The following is a 17,559-nucleotide window of genomic DNA, read 5'->3' as shown; positions in this document are numbered from 1 at the left end:
CCTGGACATTGGCAGAGAAGGCTCCTGCCCTTTCCTCCTGGGCATGACTCTGGGGCAGTCCCGCCCTCTTGTGCCTGTGGCCTTCAGGCATAACTGAGACAGGAAGGGCTCTCCCTGAGCTTTGCCACCAGACCATAGGCTGCACTGCATTTCTTACCACAGGAGAGAGGTCTCAATTGGGCCATGTGTATCGTGATTTGGACAAGTTGGGCAGCTTCTTAGGGCCAGTGTTCTCCCTTCTATAAAGCAAGGGATAGGGTCAGGTGGACCAAAGAAGCCATCCAGCTCTGACCACCTATGACAGTAATGTCAAAAGCCTGGTCGAGGAAAGATGTGGCTTAGTCTGAGATCCCCTCCCTCCATTCCTATAAAGTGGGATCAGAGCAGCCTGATGACACAGGGCTATACAAGGCATAGCAGCCCCATGTGCCCAGAACATGTCCAGCAAACCAGAAAAGGCTACAATTTACCTCTCTGGGATCTGAGGTCAGGCAGATAGAGGCGCCAGGAGTATGAGTGGTCCTATGTCCAGAAGCCTGGGCAGCTGACTGTTGTAGCCTATTCCTGGTGGCTAGAGAAAGTGACTTGGAGAGAAAAACGATTTAAAAAGGTGTGTGTGCGTGTATGGGGGGAGTCCATTTCCCCTCCCCTACCTCAGGCCTAAGATCTTGGACTACTCCCAGCTGACCAGAGTCCCAGGGTCCCAAACAGGACCTGCCCACACCTGGGACAGAAGCCTGTTTTTCTCAGCTGCTCAGGACCTTCCCTCCTAATAAATATTTGACTTTCTCATCATGGTGTTGATATATAAACTCTGAGTCCATGCTGCTCTAAGTGTAGACTATGCAGAGAGCCCCAGAGAGGCACCAAGGGGACTTGGGGAGAGGCATTTGGGGATCTGCCATCCAGGAAGGGAAGAGCTGAGGCAGCCACCCCAGGAGACTGCGTGTGAGCTGCCACCCTTGCTCTGCCAGGCCTTGGGTAAGTGGCACAGCCTCTCTCTGCCTCAGACTGCTCTTCTGTAGCTGAGAGTAGCATGACCACCCTCCCTTCCTGCCCATGAGCCTCCAGGGCACAGGCTTTGAGATGGAGATGGTCTGGGGGTCAAATCTGGCTGTGCCCTAAATGGGGCGTGCACGTGCATGTGTGTGGTCTTGCACACGTGAGTGACTGGCCCTCCCTCTCTGGGCCTGTTAACTCCACTGTGATGTGAGAATAAGTACAAGAGAGAACCCCCCAAGGCCTGGGAGCAGACTCACACACTTTATCTGCCCCACGTCCCACTGAGGGAGGGAACCCCCCCTTCCCATACTCACAAAGGGACCAAAGGTTCCCGCCCATCCTCCCATCTTCAGGGGAGGAAGGGCTTGCTAACCCGGGAGGAGCAGGGGGAGGCTCTTCTCCCCAATTCCCACCCCTCACCCACCAACCTTGACCCCAAAAGGCTGGAGCCACAGCCCCACGAGCATTCCTGCAGGTGCAGCTGCTTCCACTGACACTAATAAAATACGGAAGAAACAAAGCAATTTAAAATTCCAATAAAATTAAAAACAAACCTCTGGTAGCAGATTCAATTACATAGCTGTTGCTGAGTGCAGCCTGGGGACAGAAGGAAGGTCCAGTGCCACCCCCACCACAGGAACAGCAGCTCAGAGATGAAGGGCTGGGAGAGAGCCAGCTGGAGTTGGCCCCCTTTTATGATTTAACAAATAAAAATCAGCTCTTAAACTAGGAAGGAAGGCAACTTCCTCTCTACAGGGCAATCCACAACAAACCAACCTGAGGGTTGCTAAAATCAGAGCAAGACAAAGATCCAAGTCACTGCTTATCCACACTGTGCAGAGGTCCTGGCCACCTCAGTGAGACAGAGAAAATACATAATGAGTTGTAAGGATTAGAAAGAAGTAAAACTAGCTGCATAGAAACTCCAGCAAAAGAATTCACCAAGCCCGCAGACATAAGGCCAACATACAAACACAGTCGTGTTCCCCTACAACGGGAGTTGGCACACATTTCCTGTAACATTCCTGATATTTTCACCCCTGTAGGCCATACAGTCTCTATGGTAACTTATTCCACTCTGCCGGGTGGTAGCGCGAAAACAGCCACAGACACTCAGAATCGGCATGGCTGTGTTCCAATAAAACTTTATTTACAAAAGCAGGCAGCAGGCCAGGCTTGGCCTGTATGTTGTGGTTTGCTGGCTCCTACTCTACACCAACTACAAAAGGCTGGCAATTGCATTTTTAAAAAAGATACTATTACCTTTTTTTTTTTTTTATGGAAACAGCATTACGTGTATGGTAACACGTACCACGCTCTCCAGCCATTCAAAGCGTACTAGTGAATACTCTGTAGTGTGAATTCTCAGGGTTGTGCAGTCATCACCATTAAACTTCAGAACATTTCCTCCGCCCTAAACAGAAACCTCACACCCATTAACTATGAGTCCCCGTTTCTTCTGGCCTCCTCACCGCCTGACCACTAAACTTGCCAAGTCTCTCTCTCTCTGCATTTGCGTCTCTTGGACAGTTTGTATAAATGGAATCCTACGACATGCAGCCCTTTGTGTCTGGCTGTTTTCACTTCCCGTGTTTTCAGGGTTCATCCACCAAGTAGCTTGTATCCATACTTCATTCCTCATCATCACTGAATAATCTCCCCTTGCATGGACTACATCATGTTTTATTTACCACATATCAGCTGACAAACGTTTGGGCTGTTCCGCCTTTGGGGCGATTGTAAGGCTGCTGTGCATGTTTGAGTATACGTTTTTGCAGGAAAAGAAAAAAGTTTTTGCAGGGACCTAGGTTTCCATTTCTCTTGTGGGTAAACCAAGCATGGTATTCTTTGGGCACATGGCAGCTCTCTGTTTGACTTTTTGAGGAACTGCCAAACAGCTTCCGAAGCAGCTATGCTGTTATATGTGCCCACCAGCAGCGTATGCAGTTCTGGCTTCTCCACGTCTTCACCAAAACTTACCACCTGGCTTTCTGATTCTAGCTGTCCTACTAGGTGTGAAGTGGTATCTCACTGTGGTTTTGATTTGTGGCAGGGGTGTTTTGATTATTGACTCAACCTCTTTATGGGTTACAGGTCTGTTCGGATTTTCCACTTCTTCATAAGTCAGGTAGTTTGTGTCTTTCTAGGAATTGTCCATTTTATCCAAGTTGTGGTATTATTACATTAAGGAACTAAAATAAATTGGTAAAAGAGGTAAATGACCTTTGTGGAGAAAACTTTACTCAGTGATTTTTTTTTAAAGACCTAAATAAACATAGATATATATCCTGCACATGGACAGAGATTCAGTAGGGGGAAAAATCAATCTAGTCCTTACATCCTGACCATGTGTGTGTAACTTGAAAAGCTGACTTTGAAGTTGATAAGAACAAAAGGCCAAGAATGGGCAAGGTACTTCTGACAAAGAAGTATAAGGGTAGGGGACCAGGCTAGTACTGCCCTGGCTTACGGCTGAGGTGGTGGGATGAGTACAGAGACAGAGGGAGCCAAGGCATGGACCAGTGTGCAATGTGAGCTCAGTCTGGGACAGAGCAGTTCTCTCAGACCTGTGGGGATGGACATGTACTGCTGGAACCTCTGGTTAGCCACATGGAATGAATGACACTGGAGCCCTACCTCACACCACACACAACAAGAAATTCCAGACAGACTAAAAATCTGGTACCCTGCAACGAAAAACCATTATCATTCTTTGAAGCAAATTATGAGGAATATCCACCAGGAAGGATTTGCAAACGGAAAGGGGGAAGGAAAAAAAAAAAAAAGAAAACTCAAAGGAAACAAATTGGAACGCATTAAAATTAAAAACTGCAGCTTGGCAAAATGCTCCATAAAAAAAGTCAGGACTAGCCAAAAATTGAGAGAGTGTGTCTGCAGCACGCTTGCAATGGACCAGCATCCAGTACAGAGCCAGGGAGGTGGCTGCAGAGAAAGAGAGAGAGAGACAGAGCGACAGATAGAGAGAACACGCACACAAGTGAGCATATGCGCACAATGGGGAGGGGTGGAATGTGGGAGGGGGCAGGGCACACGGGGAGGAAAGAGCAGGTGAGTCAGACCAACACGGTGGTGGATGGAGACAGACGGGTATGTGCACGGCGCAAAGGAGGGATGAGGCAGCAGTTCCAAAGGGCAGCGGGCAGGCGGTGCAGCAGGCTGGGCACAGGGGAGACGGTGAGGAGCAGGCTCTCAGAGGCCCGTCAGGGAGCAGGTAAGGGAAAGAGAGAGCAGGTGAGACGCAGATGAGACACAGGTGAGCGATAGGAAGGTCAGGCTGCAGAGGGATTGAAGTGCCCCCAGCCCTGCCTGCAGGGACCCCTTGGGCACTCCGGGGCCTGGAAGGCATGTGTGGATACACACGTGTGCCTGTGAGCACCTGCTGGTCTTCGTATACAGGATGGCCCTGAATATCTGGGCACATGTGGCTTCACGCTGCGCCCCTAGCATCTGCGCCCGTGTACGCGTGAGCCTGCATACACATGTACACACAGGGCTGGAGAACGTGAGGATCCTTTCTGCAGCGCCCAGGCATAACCACTACCCTGCACTGCCTCGTCTGGTCCAGAAAGAGCTGGGAGGAGGGGGCCAGCCTTTTCTGAGCAACTGTAATGTACCAAGATTTCTGACACGCATTCTCTCACTTAATCTCCACTCTATACTCTGAGGGCAAATGGAGGGCAGAGAGCTGCGGTCACCTCCCTGAGGTCACCCCCGCTGGCCACTAGGGCGCCTGGATTCACAGCCCGGTCAGGTGGGCTGGGCGCAGGTCAGGGTTGTTGGCAGCCACCCTCGTCCCTCCGCACATCCCTCCCAGTGGAGGCCAGAGGACAGCTGCATCTGCCCTGGCCCAGCCGCCTTCCCCCACCCCCTTCCTGGGCGGCCTCATTAGGGATTCTGCTGGTGCCACCAGCTAATTAGTGTCACGTTAATTGAGCATTCAGGAGGCTGCCACCTCCAAGGGCAGAGTGTCGGCAGCAAAGGGGAATGCAGATGCGGACTGCTCCTCCCTGTGGGCTTGGGCCAGGTCCTGTGCTCAGGGACCCCTTATCCCCTGGAGCAGCCAGGGACACCCCTCCCCCATTCAGCAGCGTCATGCCCCTGTGGCTTCCCCAGCCTGAAGGGAAGAGGCAACAGGCAAAATCTGCAGCCGCATAAGAAATGATATCTGCTGAACACCTACTGTGTGCCTGGCACACCTTGAGTCCTGCCACTCCTGTGGGAAAGCTACAGTTAGCTCTGTCCTAGAGTCAGAAAAATCCAGGGCTCACCAAGGGAACAGCTTCTGTAGACCAGTGTCCAGTGGCATTCAGCTGGGCAGCAGTGGGAGAAGCCCAGAGCGTGGGAGCAGGAATTCCGGGCTGGCATCTTCCCCCACCATGCCCTCCTCCACCTGCCCCTTGGTGAGCGAGTACCACAGGCCTTCCAGGGCAGAGTATCACACGGACTTCAGCCACCTGTGATTTGTGACCTCTTCATCCCCTTAAAGATGAGAAACTGAGGGTCAGTTTAAGTGGCCTGGCCAAGGTCACCCACCGCATGTGGCAACGCTGCGCATCAGTCTGCCCTGGCCACCTCCAGCCAGAGTCCGAGCTTTGCACCTGCGCTGTCTCTCCAGCAGAGCTCCTGCCCCTCCACCCACACTTCTCCCCTCCTGCTGGGGTGCCACCGGCTGCCACCGAGTCCCGCTCTCCTGTCTCCCTGCAGCAACACTAAATCCCACTCAAAGGGCTGCTTTTAATTGGCTTAATATACTCGTTAATAACCACGTCTCTGTAACGCACCTGTAAAAAGCCTATAACATTAACGTAATGGCAGTGACAGCTCATCTGCGCTTCCAGCCAGGCTTTTAAATTTCCCGACAGGACTTTAATGGGGACTACAGGGCAGGGACAGCCCAGTTCACAGGGCGGGTGCTGCGGTTTCTGCTGCTCGGGAGTCCAGGTTCTGTCTGCTGCCGCCCCCCGCAGCCTCCTGGAGGCCTCAGAACAGGGATTCACTGGACTCTGCAGCACTTTCCAAGCACCTGCTGTGGTTCCAGAATTTTCCAGGGGTCAGGGATGAGAAAGCAAGGCTTGCCCTTGGTCTATAGACCAGAAGAGAAGTCAACGGACAGTTACAGCCTGGGAGCCTCAGGCGGAAGAAGGGGAGTTTTACATCCCCACTAAGATGTGGAGCATCAGAGCCAGCAGCCCGGGGTGGCTCTGAGCAACACTTCTTACTCCGTTCTCCCAGCGTGTCATTCAAGCACCTTCTGTGTACCAGGCACTGTATGGACAGTTCCACCCAACCTCAGAATCACCACTCTTTTTTTTTTTTTTTTTTTAAGATTTTATTTATTTATTCATGAGAGAGAGAGAGAGGCAGAGACAGGCAGAAGGAGAAGCAGGCTCCATGCAGGGAGCCCGACGTGGGACTCCATCCTGGGTCTCCAGGATCACACCCTGGGCTGAAGGCCGCACTAAACTGCTGAGCCACCCAGGCTGCCCAGAATCATCACTCTTGATCAGGAACTTGCGGGAGGAGGGTGGAAAAGGGAGCTGGAGACGGGGGATTTCCCACGAGGATGTGGGAGACAGATGGACACAGATCAATGAGTAGGGTGTCTGCCTGAGGTGAGCATAAGCAGGCATCATTCCAGCTGTGCTCTAAAGGACCAGTTTTTGGTTACCGAGGGGAAGCTTCTCAGTGTGAGACAACAGTCCGGAGCCATTGCATCCATGGTGCCCAGGGAATGGACGATGGGGCTCAGAACTTGGCTCATGGATCCTTTCTGTACCACGAGAGCTCTCAGACTGGTGGTGTGTGGTTTGCCCTGCTCAGTGTTTGAGCATAGCTTCAAGGGTGCACACCTCTGGGCAGGGCACAGCTCCCTGGCCCACTCCCAGCCCATCTGTCCTCCAGTTCTCAGCAAAAACATGCAGGGAATCACATATTGCAATCCTCACTTGATACCCTGTTACCTGAATGTCTACCCCTCCCCTTCTGGAACCCAGGGCCACCTCTCAGGCTACCGTGAGGACGTCAGAAGGGCAGGGCTGTAAGGATTTGACATCGTGCCTGGCCCAGGGGACACCATGTGTGTGTCCAGGGGCCTGTGGGGAAGGAGGGCTGCAGAGGGAGCCCTCACATGACCAAGACCTCAAATGCCATCCTGAGCGGTTCAGACTTCACACAAACAGGGGCTCAATGGAGTGTCTTACAGAGAGGCACCCTGAAAATAGGCCCCTTTTTGGTCTTCATAAAAACTCTCTAAGACCAGCATCAGTATCCCCATTTTACACACAAGAAAACTGAGGCTCACAGAGGGGTAGCGGCCCACCTGAAGCCACACAGCGTGTGGTAGAGCTGGGATTTGAGCTCAGCCCACATTTGCCCCCCTGCACCGTGATGCCTTCTCAGAAGGCTGCCAACCGCCCTCTGTGCTCTGCTCCGGGGCAGAGGCGGCCTGACGGTGGTGGTCGGGGCCCAGGCAAGGAGCCAGGGAGGCCTCGGGCTGCTCAAGGCCCAGGGAAGAGGAGCGGCTTTGAAGCAGGCGGCATGACGCAGGCATCAAGGGCGGGGCCCGGGAGAAGGGAGAGCTGCGTGCCCGATCCCCAGCCTCCCCAGCCTCGCTCGACACACACGGTCACCGCCAGGCCCTGGCGACTGCAGAAAAGCACAGAGAAGAAACAGCGCACGCCCTCACCAGCCGGGCCCTGCTAGCACCGCAGGCTTTTTACTTCCAGCCTCGGTCTGAGCCCCTTCGAGAGGGAGGGAGGGGGACCGCGGGCTCGTGGGTACGGCCCCCCTGTAACCTCTCTCTGTCCACGTACCTGTACTGTACACCTTTGCCCGCTTCGTCAGACTTCTGGAACCCAAATTTTAGTGCCCAGCGAAGTACATTTCTGCTGTGGATCTGCTGGGTGCTCTGTCTCGTGGGAACAGTCAGGTTGCTCCCGGGCCTTCTTCCTAAGACCCCTCATCCTGCCCGGTTTTCAACCCAGTAGCCAGAGGGGTCCCATCAAAACTCAGAGTAGGTCATGTCCCTCCCTAGGCCCCTGAGGAAAAGCCCAGGTCCTCACGGTGCCCCAGCCCTCCCCCCTCTTCTACAACCCTTCCCTGCTGACTCGGTTTCCCCAGACACACCTGGTCCCTTTCTGGGCCCTGCCGAGACCGCCGTTGCGTCAGATAGCCAGAAGGCTCTCTCCGCCACTTTGCAGCCTTTCCTCAAGGGCCACATTCTCAGAGACGCCACCTTCACACCAGGCACCCCTCTGTCAGGTCCCTCCCTGCCCCCTACGCCCTGCTCTTTTGCTTATGGTGCTTGCATAACAAATTACTCCCAAATTCAGTGGCCTCCGACAGCCATCTGCTGTGCCCGGCCATACGGACAGGGCACAGTGCAGAGGGTGTCGGGAGCCTTCGCCAAGCGCTGGGGTATGGCTGCTGGGAGTGGGGCTGGGAAGGCCCAGGCTCAGGGCTGGAATCTTCCAAAGGCTTGCCTCCTCACACATCAGGTGGTTGATGCCAGCAGCTGGTTCAAGCACCCACACATGGCCTCTCCATGGGGCCCGGGCTTCCCCGAGTACACTGGCTGGGTTCCAGGGACGGACACCCGACAGACGGACAGACCCACCTGGGTCTCCATGCGAAGCCATGTTGCCTGTAACCACGCAGCCAGGACCAGGACAGCCCGTGGCACTACGTCTGCCACATCCCCCTCAGTAGAACGGAGCTGCTGTTCTTCCCTGTTTGTGCAAAGGAAAGTCCGCCTCCCCGGTCTGGCAGGAGTGCCGAAGAATTTGTGGGCAGGTTTTAAAACGACCACACCTACTCTGCCCTCGTTCCCAGGGCCTGTGGCTTCCTGACGTGCTATATATGACCGTCGCCCCTGCTAGACTGTCAGCTCCATGAGGGCAGGGACTTCGGTTTGCTTTGACTGGGGCTGCTTCTCCGTGGCCCTGTGCGGAGCCTGCACAGCCAAGGGCCCGGGAAGACATCTGGATGCGAGGCTGGAGGGAGGCTTCTGGGAGCGGCTCTCCTGGGGCTGTCTCCTTGGCTTGGTTCCTCCAAGGACTAATTCTCCCAAGTGTGGCTGGCAGTGAACAGAGGCCCACAGCCGGGATGGGTCTGTTTGGACACAGCCTTGTTGTCCAGTAAGATGTTTCTGGAAACCTATTATGTGTCCTGTAGACGTCGGGGACACAGCAGTGAGTGGGCCAGCTCAGGGAGCCCAAGTCTGGGGGTGCAGAAGGACAAACCCAGGGCAATCAGAATCTGCTGCCGTGACCAAGTCCAGGTGCTTGCTGGAACCTCTGGTGGGGTCCCCTAGTCCAGCCAGGGGTATTGGGCAGGGAGGGAGTCACATCAAAGATAGGCCCTGGGTTTCCCCAACAGGCCCCCCGCTTCGCTGCCACACATCAGCTCTGTGAGCACTGCCGCCTATCCTCACCACTGCTTAGAGAGCCCTTCAGGAACAAGGCATAGAGTAGGAGCTGTAGACTCCTAGGGCCACAGTGACATGACACCCATGCTAGGTTTGAGACAAGGGACTCCAGCGACCTGCAGGGGCTGGTCCATGCCCCACACAGAGGCACTTGAATTCATAACACTGAAGATCCCTGAGCACATGCCCAGGCAAGACCTGCCCAGGGCAGCCAGCTGGCAGGCTCTAGGAGCAGGCCGAGGGTGGGAATGACAGCTGCCTGGCCTGCAGCCTCTGGCGGGTCACCTCCCACCTCTCTGAGCCTCCAGGCAGACTTTAAGGTCCCTCCTGGGGATGCAGGTGGTGAAGGGGACTTGGCAGGAAGCCAAAACAGGGCCACATCTCAGCTCCGCCCCCCAGCAGTTGCATGGTCTCACGAAGCTCTGAGTGCCCTTCCTCGTCTGTAGACCGGGGGCCTGGTCTAGGTGTCTACTGCAGTGTAACTGCTTGCTTCAAAACTTGGTGGCTTAAGACATCCACAGACACGTAGCATCTCTCACAGTTTCTGTGAGTCAGGGATTCAGGGTGGCTTAGTTCTGCTCTTTGCCTCCCGTGAAGCTGTAGTCAGGATGCCAGGGCTGCACTCATCTGAAGGCTTGACCGGGGCTGGAGGACCTGCTTCCAGAAGGCTGCCTCACACGGCTGCGGGTGGGAGACCCCATTTCTTTTCCTGTGGGCTTCTCCATGGGCTGTTCTGTATCCTCCTGTGGTGGCTGCTTCCCCCAGAGCAAGTGATCTGAGCGTGTGAGTGACGGGAAAACCCAGTGCCTCCATGACAGTCACATTGCTTCACCTCCACGGGACTTCATAGGCCACATGGGTCAGCCCTGCTTGGACTGGGAGGGGACTGCACACAGGCACGAGTACCAGGAGGTGAGGAGGATTGCAAAGGGGGTGTGGCAGACCTTGGAGGCTGCCTGCCAGATGCTTTAACTGGTCTACTTCCTCATCTGTAAAATGAGGGCCCCTGGCTCTCAGAGTGGTCAGGTGCTCCAAACAAGAGACGTCAAGAAAAGCTGTGGACGCAGAGCCTGGCTCATACTCAGGGCAGCCTCCACTGGCTCCCACAAATGCCGGAGGGCCCAACCCACCCCCATGGAGTCCTGCCGACCCACTGGGGCCCAGACGGTCTCCTCTCAGCAACTGGGAACCAGTAATAGGCAGGACTTTTCTCCCCCCTCTCTTCTTCTTCTTAAAGGTTTTAAACACCTAATTTATTCCATCCATTAGATAGATTTTGTAGATTTAATCATTTTCACAGTTGGTGGCTCATTGGATACTCAAGATAAACTCCAAATGAAAGTATAATGGTGAGGACAAATGAGTTTTCACACCACAATGGCAGAAACCTGCTTGGGAAGAGGGTTTAAGAGGAACAAAAATACATACAGATATATTTTTTTTCCCCGGCAGCCGCTTTTGCTGACTATAGTAGGTTACCACAGTTAATTTCACCAGTTTTGTTCATCTGTAAAATTGCATAAAAGTGACATTTTTGTGCTCATTATAGCAACTGCTGATTTATGGCTGGTAAATGAAGAGCTGGTCCCTTTTTTGCGGGACTCTCCGAGCGGTGCTAAGTGCCCATGAAATTGCTTGTATAATGTAGTTTAAATCCAATCTCGGAGAAAGATTCCCCCGTTGGCCAAAGTGACATTTCCATTCTCCACACTGAGTTTATTTTAGGCCACTTAGGAGGGGGCTGCCCCAAGCAGGGTCAAGACAGAGGCCTGTGGCCCGCCAGGGGTCAGCTCCACCTGCCAGGTCTGGATTAGGACAGAGGGATGAGGGGCACTGGCCTGGGCTCCTTGGGAGGCTGAGGGCTGCCTACCTCTCCTCTGCCTGCTGCCCTGCCCAGGTCAGACCACATTCCTGCACCTCAGGGTATAGGGGAAGGACCTTTCCAATTTTTTTTTTTTTTTTAAGATTTTATTCATTTATTCATGAGAAACACACACAGAGGCAGAGACACAGGCAGAGGGAGAAGCAGGCTCTATGCAGGGAGCCCGATGCAGGACTCGATCCTGGAACTCCGGGATCATGCCCCTAGTCAAAAGCAGATGCTCAACCTCTGAGCCACCCAGGGATCCCAAGGAAGGACCTTTCTAATACGCATGCCTGCCCCTGCCCCTACCCTCCCTGCTTAAAACCTTGCCTGGCTGCCGATGGCCCAGGCAGGGCTTCTCCAACACTCCTTGTGGAGAGGATTTCCTGTTCACCCCAGGATGTTCAGTGGCATCCCTGGCCACTACCCACTGGATACCAGTAGCTGGGGTGGAGGCTCCCCTGACCCAAGTATGAGAATGGAACACATCACTAGACTGACCAGTGTGCCCTCGGGGGGAGAACCATTGCCCTACAGTGAAGAGGCCCCCTCTGCACCAGCCCAATGCCCTCCCAGGCCCTTTCTTCCACATGTCTGCCCTGGGCATCTGCTCTCATTCTGAATTACTTACAGTTCCCACTCGGGACATGCTTCCTCACCTCTGGACCCTTGCCTTTGCTGTTTCTTCTGCCTGAAATAGGTTTCTCTGCTCTCTCCTCACCCCTTTCAACATTGCCTTAACTGGGATGCCCTTTCTTCTAGAAAGCTGTCTTGATTTCCAAAGCCTGGCTGAATGAGGCTCCGCTGTATCCCCAAATGCCTGTGCCTTCCTATTGCAGCACACGTTTTGCTCAGATTGGCTGAGCCCAACAAGGGGATTGGGGGTGAGGCTCTGGAAGGATGGGATGTGGGGTGAGGCCTTCCAACTAATGGGGAGGAAGGTGGTGGGGTCTGCCCTCAGCCCCAGCCACAATGCCAGGCCCACCTGTGCTGGTCAGACGAAGGGCAGCCCAGGGCATGTGGGTGGCTCAGTTGGTTGAGCATCTGCCTTCCTGGGATTGAGCCTCGCTGGGGCTCCCTGCTCAGCTTCTCCCTCTGCCCCTTCCTCACTGCTTGTGCTCTCTCTCTTGCTCTGCTGTCTCTCTCAAATAATTTAATTGAATTTAAAAAAAGATAGCGCTAGCCCCTGCCCCTTCCTCCCCAGGATACCATTGTCCCAGGCAGATGGGGAGGGTGTTACCACTCCCAGCGTAGAGAGCACCTGCTTCTACTAACACACCCCACCATGTACAACTTGTTAGAATTCGCAGCCACCCTGGGAGGCAATGTCCCCAGCAGCATCACCCCCTTTTTACAGATAAGGAAACTGAGGCTCAAAGTGGGGAAGCCCCATTCTCAAGTCCCTGCACTGGGGGTCACTGGTGGGCCCCAGGGGTGCTCATGGGGCAGGAGGAAGGCAAGGTGCTGTGGAGACCTTGAGGGCCTCCCTCGCTCAATGGCCCAGACAGCCCGCCACCCTCCAATACTGACCGTGTGCCTCACGCCCTCTGCTCTGCTCATTCCCTCAGGCCATCCCACAGGACTGGCACAATCATGATCCCCATTCCACAGGTGGAGAAACTGAGGTTCATCCAGGCAAGCCATTTGCCCAGAGCCACAAAGTGCCACAAGCAGACAGGATTCTATGCAGCCGACCAGTTCTAAAGCCCGGGGTCTTCCCCTCTATCTCATGCAGGTCCCTGCTCCCTTCCCTACACAGGGAGGGGCTTTGGATGCCAGAAAGTGGGGGAGGGGGGGGGTCTGCCTACCAGCAACCCTCCTCCCCCATGGCAGGGGCCAGTTGTGCCACCAAGAGTAGGACAGTCAGCCTGTCACACAAAGTGCATCCTCAGCCCCATGCTGACAGCGTGCCGAAAAAGCAGTGATTATCACCACGCTGGCCTTGCAGGTGATGGGCAGCCTCGGGGAGGGGCTGAGCAGCCAAGGTGGGTGAAGTCCCTCCTCGCCTGCCTCCTGGCTGAGCAAGGGCCTCTGAGCAGCCAGCGGAAGGCTGCAGAGCGCTTCTGTCTGCCTTCTTCGGGTGCCCCGTTCCAGGCCTTGTGCTGGGCTCTGTGCACGTAGCTGCACACTTAACCAGCCCGTAGAGGTCGGCACGTCATCATCGCCCCATTTTACAGATGAGGGAAGGGAGGGGGACACAGAGAGGATAATGAAGAAATAGGAGGAGTGGCCTCCCTAAGGGCGTGGAGCCCCTGGAGCTCCTGCACTGTAAGGGGAGTGTGGCCTGGCACAGTCTCTTTGGCAAACTGCGGGGCATTTTCTCCTAAAGCTGCATGTTCCCCTGCCCCGGATCCCCCTCCTGGGCATAGTCCCAACAGAACGCACCGGATCTGTGTGCACCAGACTGCGTGGTGCTGTGTGTATCGGCCCCAAACTGGAAACGGCCCAGATGCCATCAACGGTGGGAAGGATGAGTACACTGTGACGTAGTGTCCCACACGAGGACCGCGCAGCAGTGAGAAAGCACAACCCACCGCCCCCCAGGCGAACCCCACAGACTACCTTAAGTGGCAGAGGCCGATGCCGATGGAGATGCATGGCCGGATTCCATCCCCACCCTACAGACACTGCGTCAGAAGTCGGGACAGCTGTTGGCTTGGGCGGGGCCGCGGGGGACTCTGGGGGACTGGACACTCTGGAATATCCCATCTCTGGGCCGCAGGGGTGTCACAGGACTGTGTTCCGTCAGTGAAAGTTCAGCTTATGATGTGTGCGGTTGCCTTCCCGGACTTTACACCCGATCCAGAGCTTCGCAGTGAAGGAACAGGTGGAGGAGCGAGGGGATGGATGGGGAACCGATGGAGGGAGGGGCAGAGTGAGCACCGTGGGGCGGGGTCACGGGGCAGGAGGGGGGCAGCTCTCACCTGCACTTTCCTCTCCGGCTTGTCCCCCCGACAGGTGAGACGGCGGCCAGCTCCATGCATTCGTCCCGCTACCCGAGCCCGGCCGAGCTGGACGCCTACGCCGAGAAGGTGGCCAACAGCCCGCTGTCCATCAAGATCTTCCCCACCAACATCCGGGTGCCCCAGCACAAGCACCTGGGCCGCACCGTCAACGGCTATGACACCAGCGGCCAGCGCTACAGCCCCTACCCGCAGCACGCCGCCGGCTACCAGGGCCTGCTGGCCATCGTCAAGGCCGCCGTCTCCTCCTCCTCCGGTGCCACCGCGCCCACCGGGCCCGCCAAAAGCGTGCTCAAGAGCGCCGAGGGCAAGCGGACCAAGCTGTCGCCGGCGGCCGTGCAGGTGGGCATCGCGCCCTACCCGGCGCCCAGCACTCTGGGGCCCCTGGGCTACCCCAAGCCGCCCGAGGCGCCCGCCCCACCGCCCGGCCTGCCCGCGGCCGCCGCCACCGCCGCCTCCGTCATCCCCCTGCCCGGCCGCGGCCTGCCCCTGCCGCCTTCCAACCTGCCCTCCATCCACAGCATCCTGTACCAGCTCAACCAGCAGTGCCAGGCCCCGGGCGCCGCGCCCGCCGCCTGCCAGGCCGTGGCCGGGCCCCACCCCAGCCCGGCCAAGCACGGCCCCGTGCCCGGCTTCCCCGGCATGGCCTACACGGCCGCCGCCACCGGCCTGCCCGACTGCCGGAAGGGCGCCGAGCTGGGCCAGGGAAGCGCGGCGGCCTTGACATTGGCTGCGGCCACCAAGCCCGCGGGCTACGCGGACGGCGGCCTGGATTACCTGCTGTGGCCGCAGAAGCCGCCCCCGCCGCCGCCCCAGCCGCTGCGGGCCTACAGCGGCGGCACGGTGGCCAGCAAGTCCCCCGAGGCCTGCGGGGGGCGGGTGTACGAGCGGGCCAGCGGGTCGCCCCTCAACTGCGGCATGGGGCTGCCCACCGGCTTCACCGTGGGCCAGTACTTCGCCGCGCCCTGGAACAGCGTGCTGGTGACCCCCACCAGCGATTGCTACAACCCGGCGGCCGCTGTGGCGGTCACCGAGCTGGGGCCGGGGGCGGCCCGGGAGCTGGCGGGGCCCTCCGTGGAAGCCCTCTCGGGCCTGCCCAGCAAGAGCGTGTGCAACACGGCCGTGCTGAGCAGCAGCCTGCAGTCGCTGGAGTATCTCATCAATGACATCCGGCCGCCCTGCATCAAGGAGCAGATGCTGGGCAAGGGCTACGAGACGGTGGCTGTGCCCCGGCTGCTCGACCACCAGCACGCCCACATCCGCCTGCCCGTCTACAGATAAGGCCTGCCCGGCGGCCGCACGGACAGACGGACAGGGCGCCGAGCGGGGAGGCAGGCCGCGGAACAGGGTGGGCGGCGCACCGGGGCACCCGACCTCGCCCTGTGCCCGAGTGCCCGTGGATGCCCACAGGGAAGCCAGGCTGGCCGCCGCTGCCGTGCGGCCACCCGATGGGGAGCAGCAGGGCGACCTGGCTCCCCTAAGCCCCTCCCTGCCATCGGCTGCCCTAGGACATGGGAGGGCCCAGGGCAGCCACTGCCGTCCACCACTTCCTCCATCCAAGCTGGCAGAGGCAGGGAGAGAGAAACCACTTTAAAACAGGAATGGTTCTTTCTGGCTTTCCCAGGAGAGGGGCTCAGGCCAGGGTGGGATACAGGAGGACAGGTGACGGTCTAGAGTCAGGGTGGGGTCAGAGCAGCCCCCCGGGGGTCAGACATCTCCTGCCCCCACGAGCTCCCCAGTCTCCTGGAAAAGGAGCAGAGAGAGGGTAAAGGGAGTCACAGGGCCTACAGTGTCCCCCATTGGCCAATCCAGGTGAAGACCACTCTAACAGAGGCTCCAAGGACTACCAGGCCCCCTGCTCCTCCTCCTCCTCTAGATCCTCCCTCCCCTCCTCCCATTCCTTCCCAACACAGAATTGTACCCCCGTCCCCAATCTCTCCAAACCCTGTACTACCACCTTCCCCCTTCTCTCCGCATCTTACAGGGCTGCTGGGCACAGCTGTACAGGCTGTGCACTGCACAAGGGCACCTTGTCCAAGGAGACACCATTTGCATCCTAGACTTGTATATTTATTATGGCAATTTTCTGAATCTTGAGGAAGGGGTGCCATTTCCCCTATTCGCACAAAGGCACCACAGGGGCTAACGGTGGGCCTGCCATCTTAGACACCAGTCAGAGGGACCCTACCCTGCCTTCTTCAAGGGTTCTCCTGGGAACCAGCAAGGAGGCAACCTACTGGTTTTAGTTGGGAGACTTGATCCAACTCCTTTCCTGCGAGCTGCCCTCCAAGGCCTGCTGCACACCACTGAGGGTAGGGGCGGGGGAGGCAGGCAGGGACACCCCCCAACCCTCACCCGCTGTTACATCCCCCAGGCCCGAATTCCCCAAACCCCGGCCCCTCTGGCACTCCGGAAGCGGTACTGTATCTCTCCAAGGCCTGTTCAAGCACTAAGTGCATTTACAAATCTCTGAGAATGTTTTTTTTTTATACTAAAATTGACCATTATATTCTACTGTGAGAAGTGCAGTCTGCACTATATTGTTTTAAAAACGAAGAGAAAGAAAAAAGAAGGAAAACACAGATGGTGTCTCAGCTGTGGCATTGTTCTGTAGCTCTCGCTTTGTTCTTCCTTCCTTCCTTCCTTCCCTTAGGAGGGAAACGGGCTGCCTCCTCCCGCGCTGGCCGGGCACAGAGCCCCGAGGAAGCCGGCCGGGAGCTCCTGGCACCCACTGCTGGGCATTCCGTGCCCCACTTGCTTTGCCAGCTCTTTAGAGGTGGACGCCGTCACGTTAGCACACAGGCCGAAGGCCACTGGGCTGTGGCCAGCGATCAGTCTGCAGAGTGGTGGGGGCAGAACCAAGCCTAGGCCCCTTGGCTCATTGCCTGCAAGGTGCAGAGGCGGTCTAGGGATGGTGTCTCTCTCTCTCTCTCTCTCTATCACACACACACCTCATGGTACTAAATTCCTTCCCAGCTTCTCCTCTGTGCCTGACACCCTCCAAGCTTCCATGGGCCTGACCATGCACCTCCTCCCTGGCCAGCCCAACACACATGCGCCCCAGGCCCTGGGTGCCGGGGCGTCTGCAGGAGACCACCCAGGATGCTCAGCATCTATCCGGCATTGGTGCTGGGTATTGCACATACACCACATCTCACTGGAGCCTTACCATCTCCTGTAAGGTACTAAGCCTCTGAGAGGAAGAAACTGAAGCTCAGAGATGTGAAGTGAACCTAAGGTCACACAGCAAGTCTGAAAAGTTGGGGTTTGAACCCCATGGACTC

At 56.7% G+C, this 17,559-nt stretch overlaps 1 protein-coding gene across 8 annotated transcripts in view; it reads left to right on the top strand.

The window, feature by feature from the left end:
• The window catches only part of FAM222A (family with sequence similarity 222 member A), a 55,652-nt gene extending 38,783 nt beyond the window's left edge, over positions 1-16,869 (top strand). For 7 of the 8 annotated variants that reach the window (XM_038575383.1, XM_038575385.1, XM_038575388.1 and 4 more), the window contains 2 exons: positions 14,035-14,139; positions 14,271-16,869. In XM_038575383.1, the coding sequence (XP_038431311.1) occupies positions 14,035-14,139; positions 14,271-15,556 (1,391 nt within the window). In that variant the 3' untranslated portion in view covers positions 15,557-16,869. The remainder of the gene's footprint in view (positions 1-14,034; positions 14,140-14,270) is intronic. The other variant, XM_038575390.1, reaches the window with a different exon arrangement.
• Positions 16,870-17,559: the final 690 nt, after the last annotated feature.

Source organism: Canis lupus, chromosome 26 (genome assembly GCF_011100685.1).
Source record: "Canis lupus familiaris isolate Mischka breed German Shepherd chromosome 26, alternate assembly UU_Cfam_GSD_1.0, whole genome shotgun sequence".
Lineage (NCBI taxonomy): Eukaryota > Metazoa > Chordata > Mammalia > Carnivora > Canidae > Canis > Canis lupus.
The sequence above is the reverse complement of the archived record's forward strand: the minus strand, read 5'-3'. Positions and strand labels throughout refer to the sequence as shown.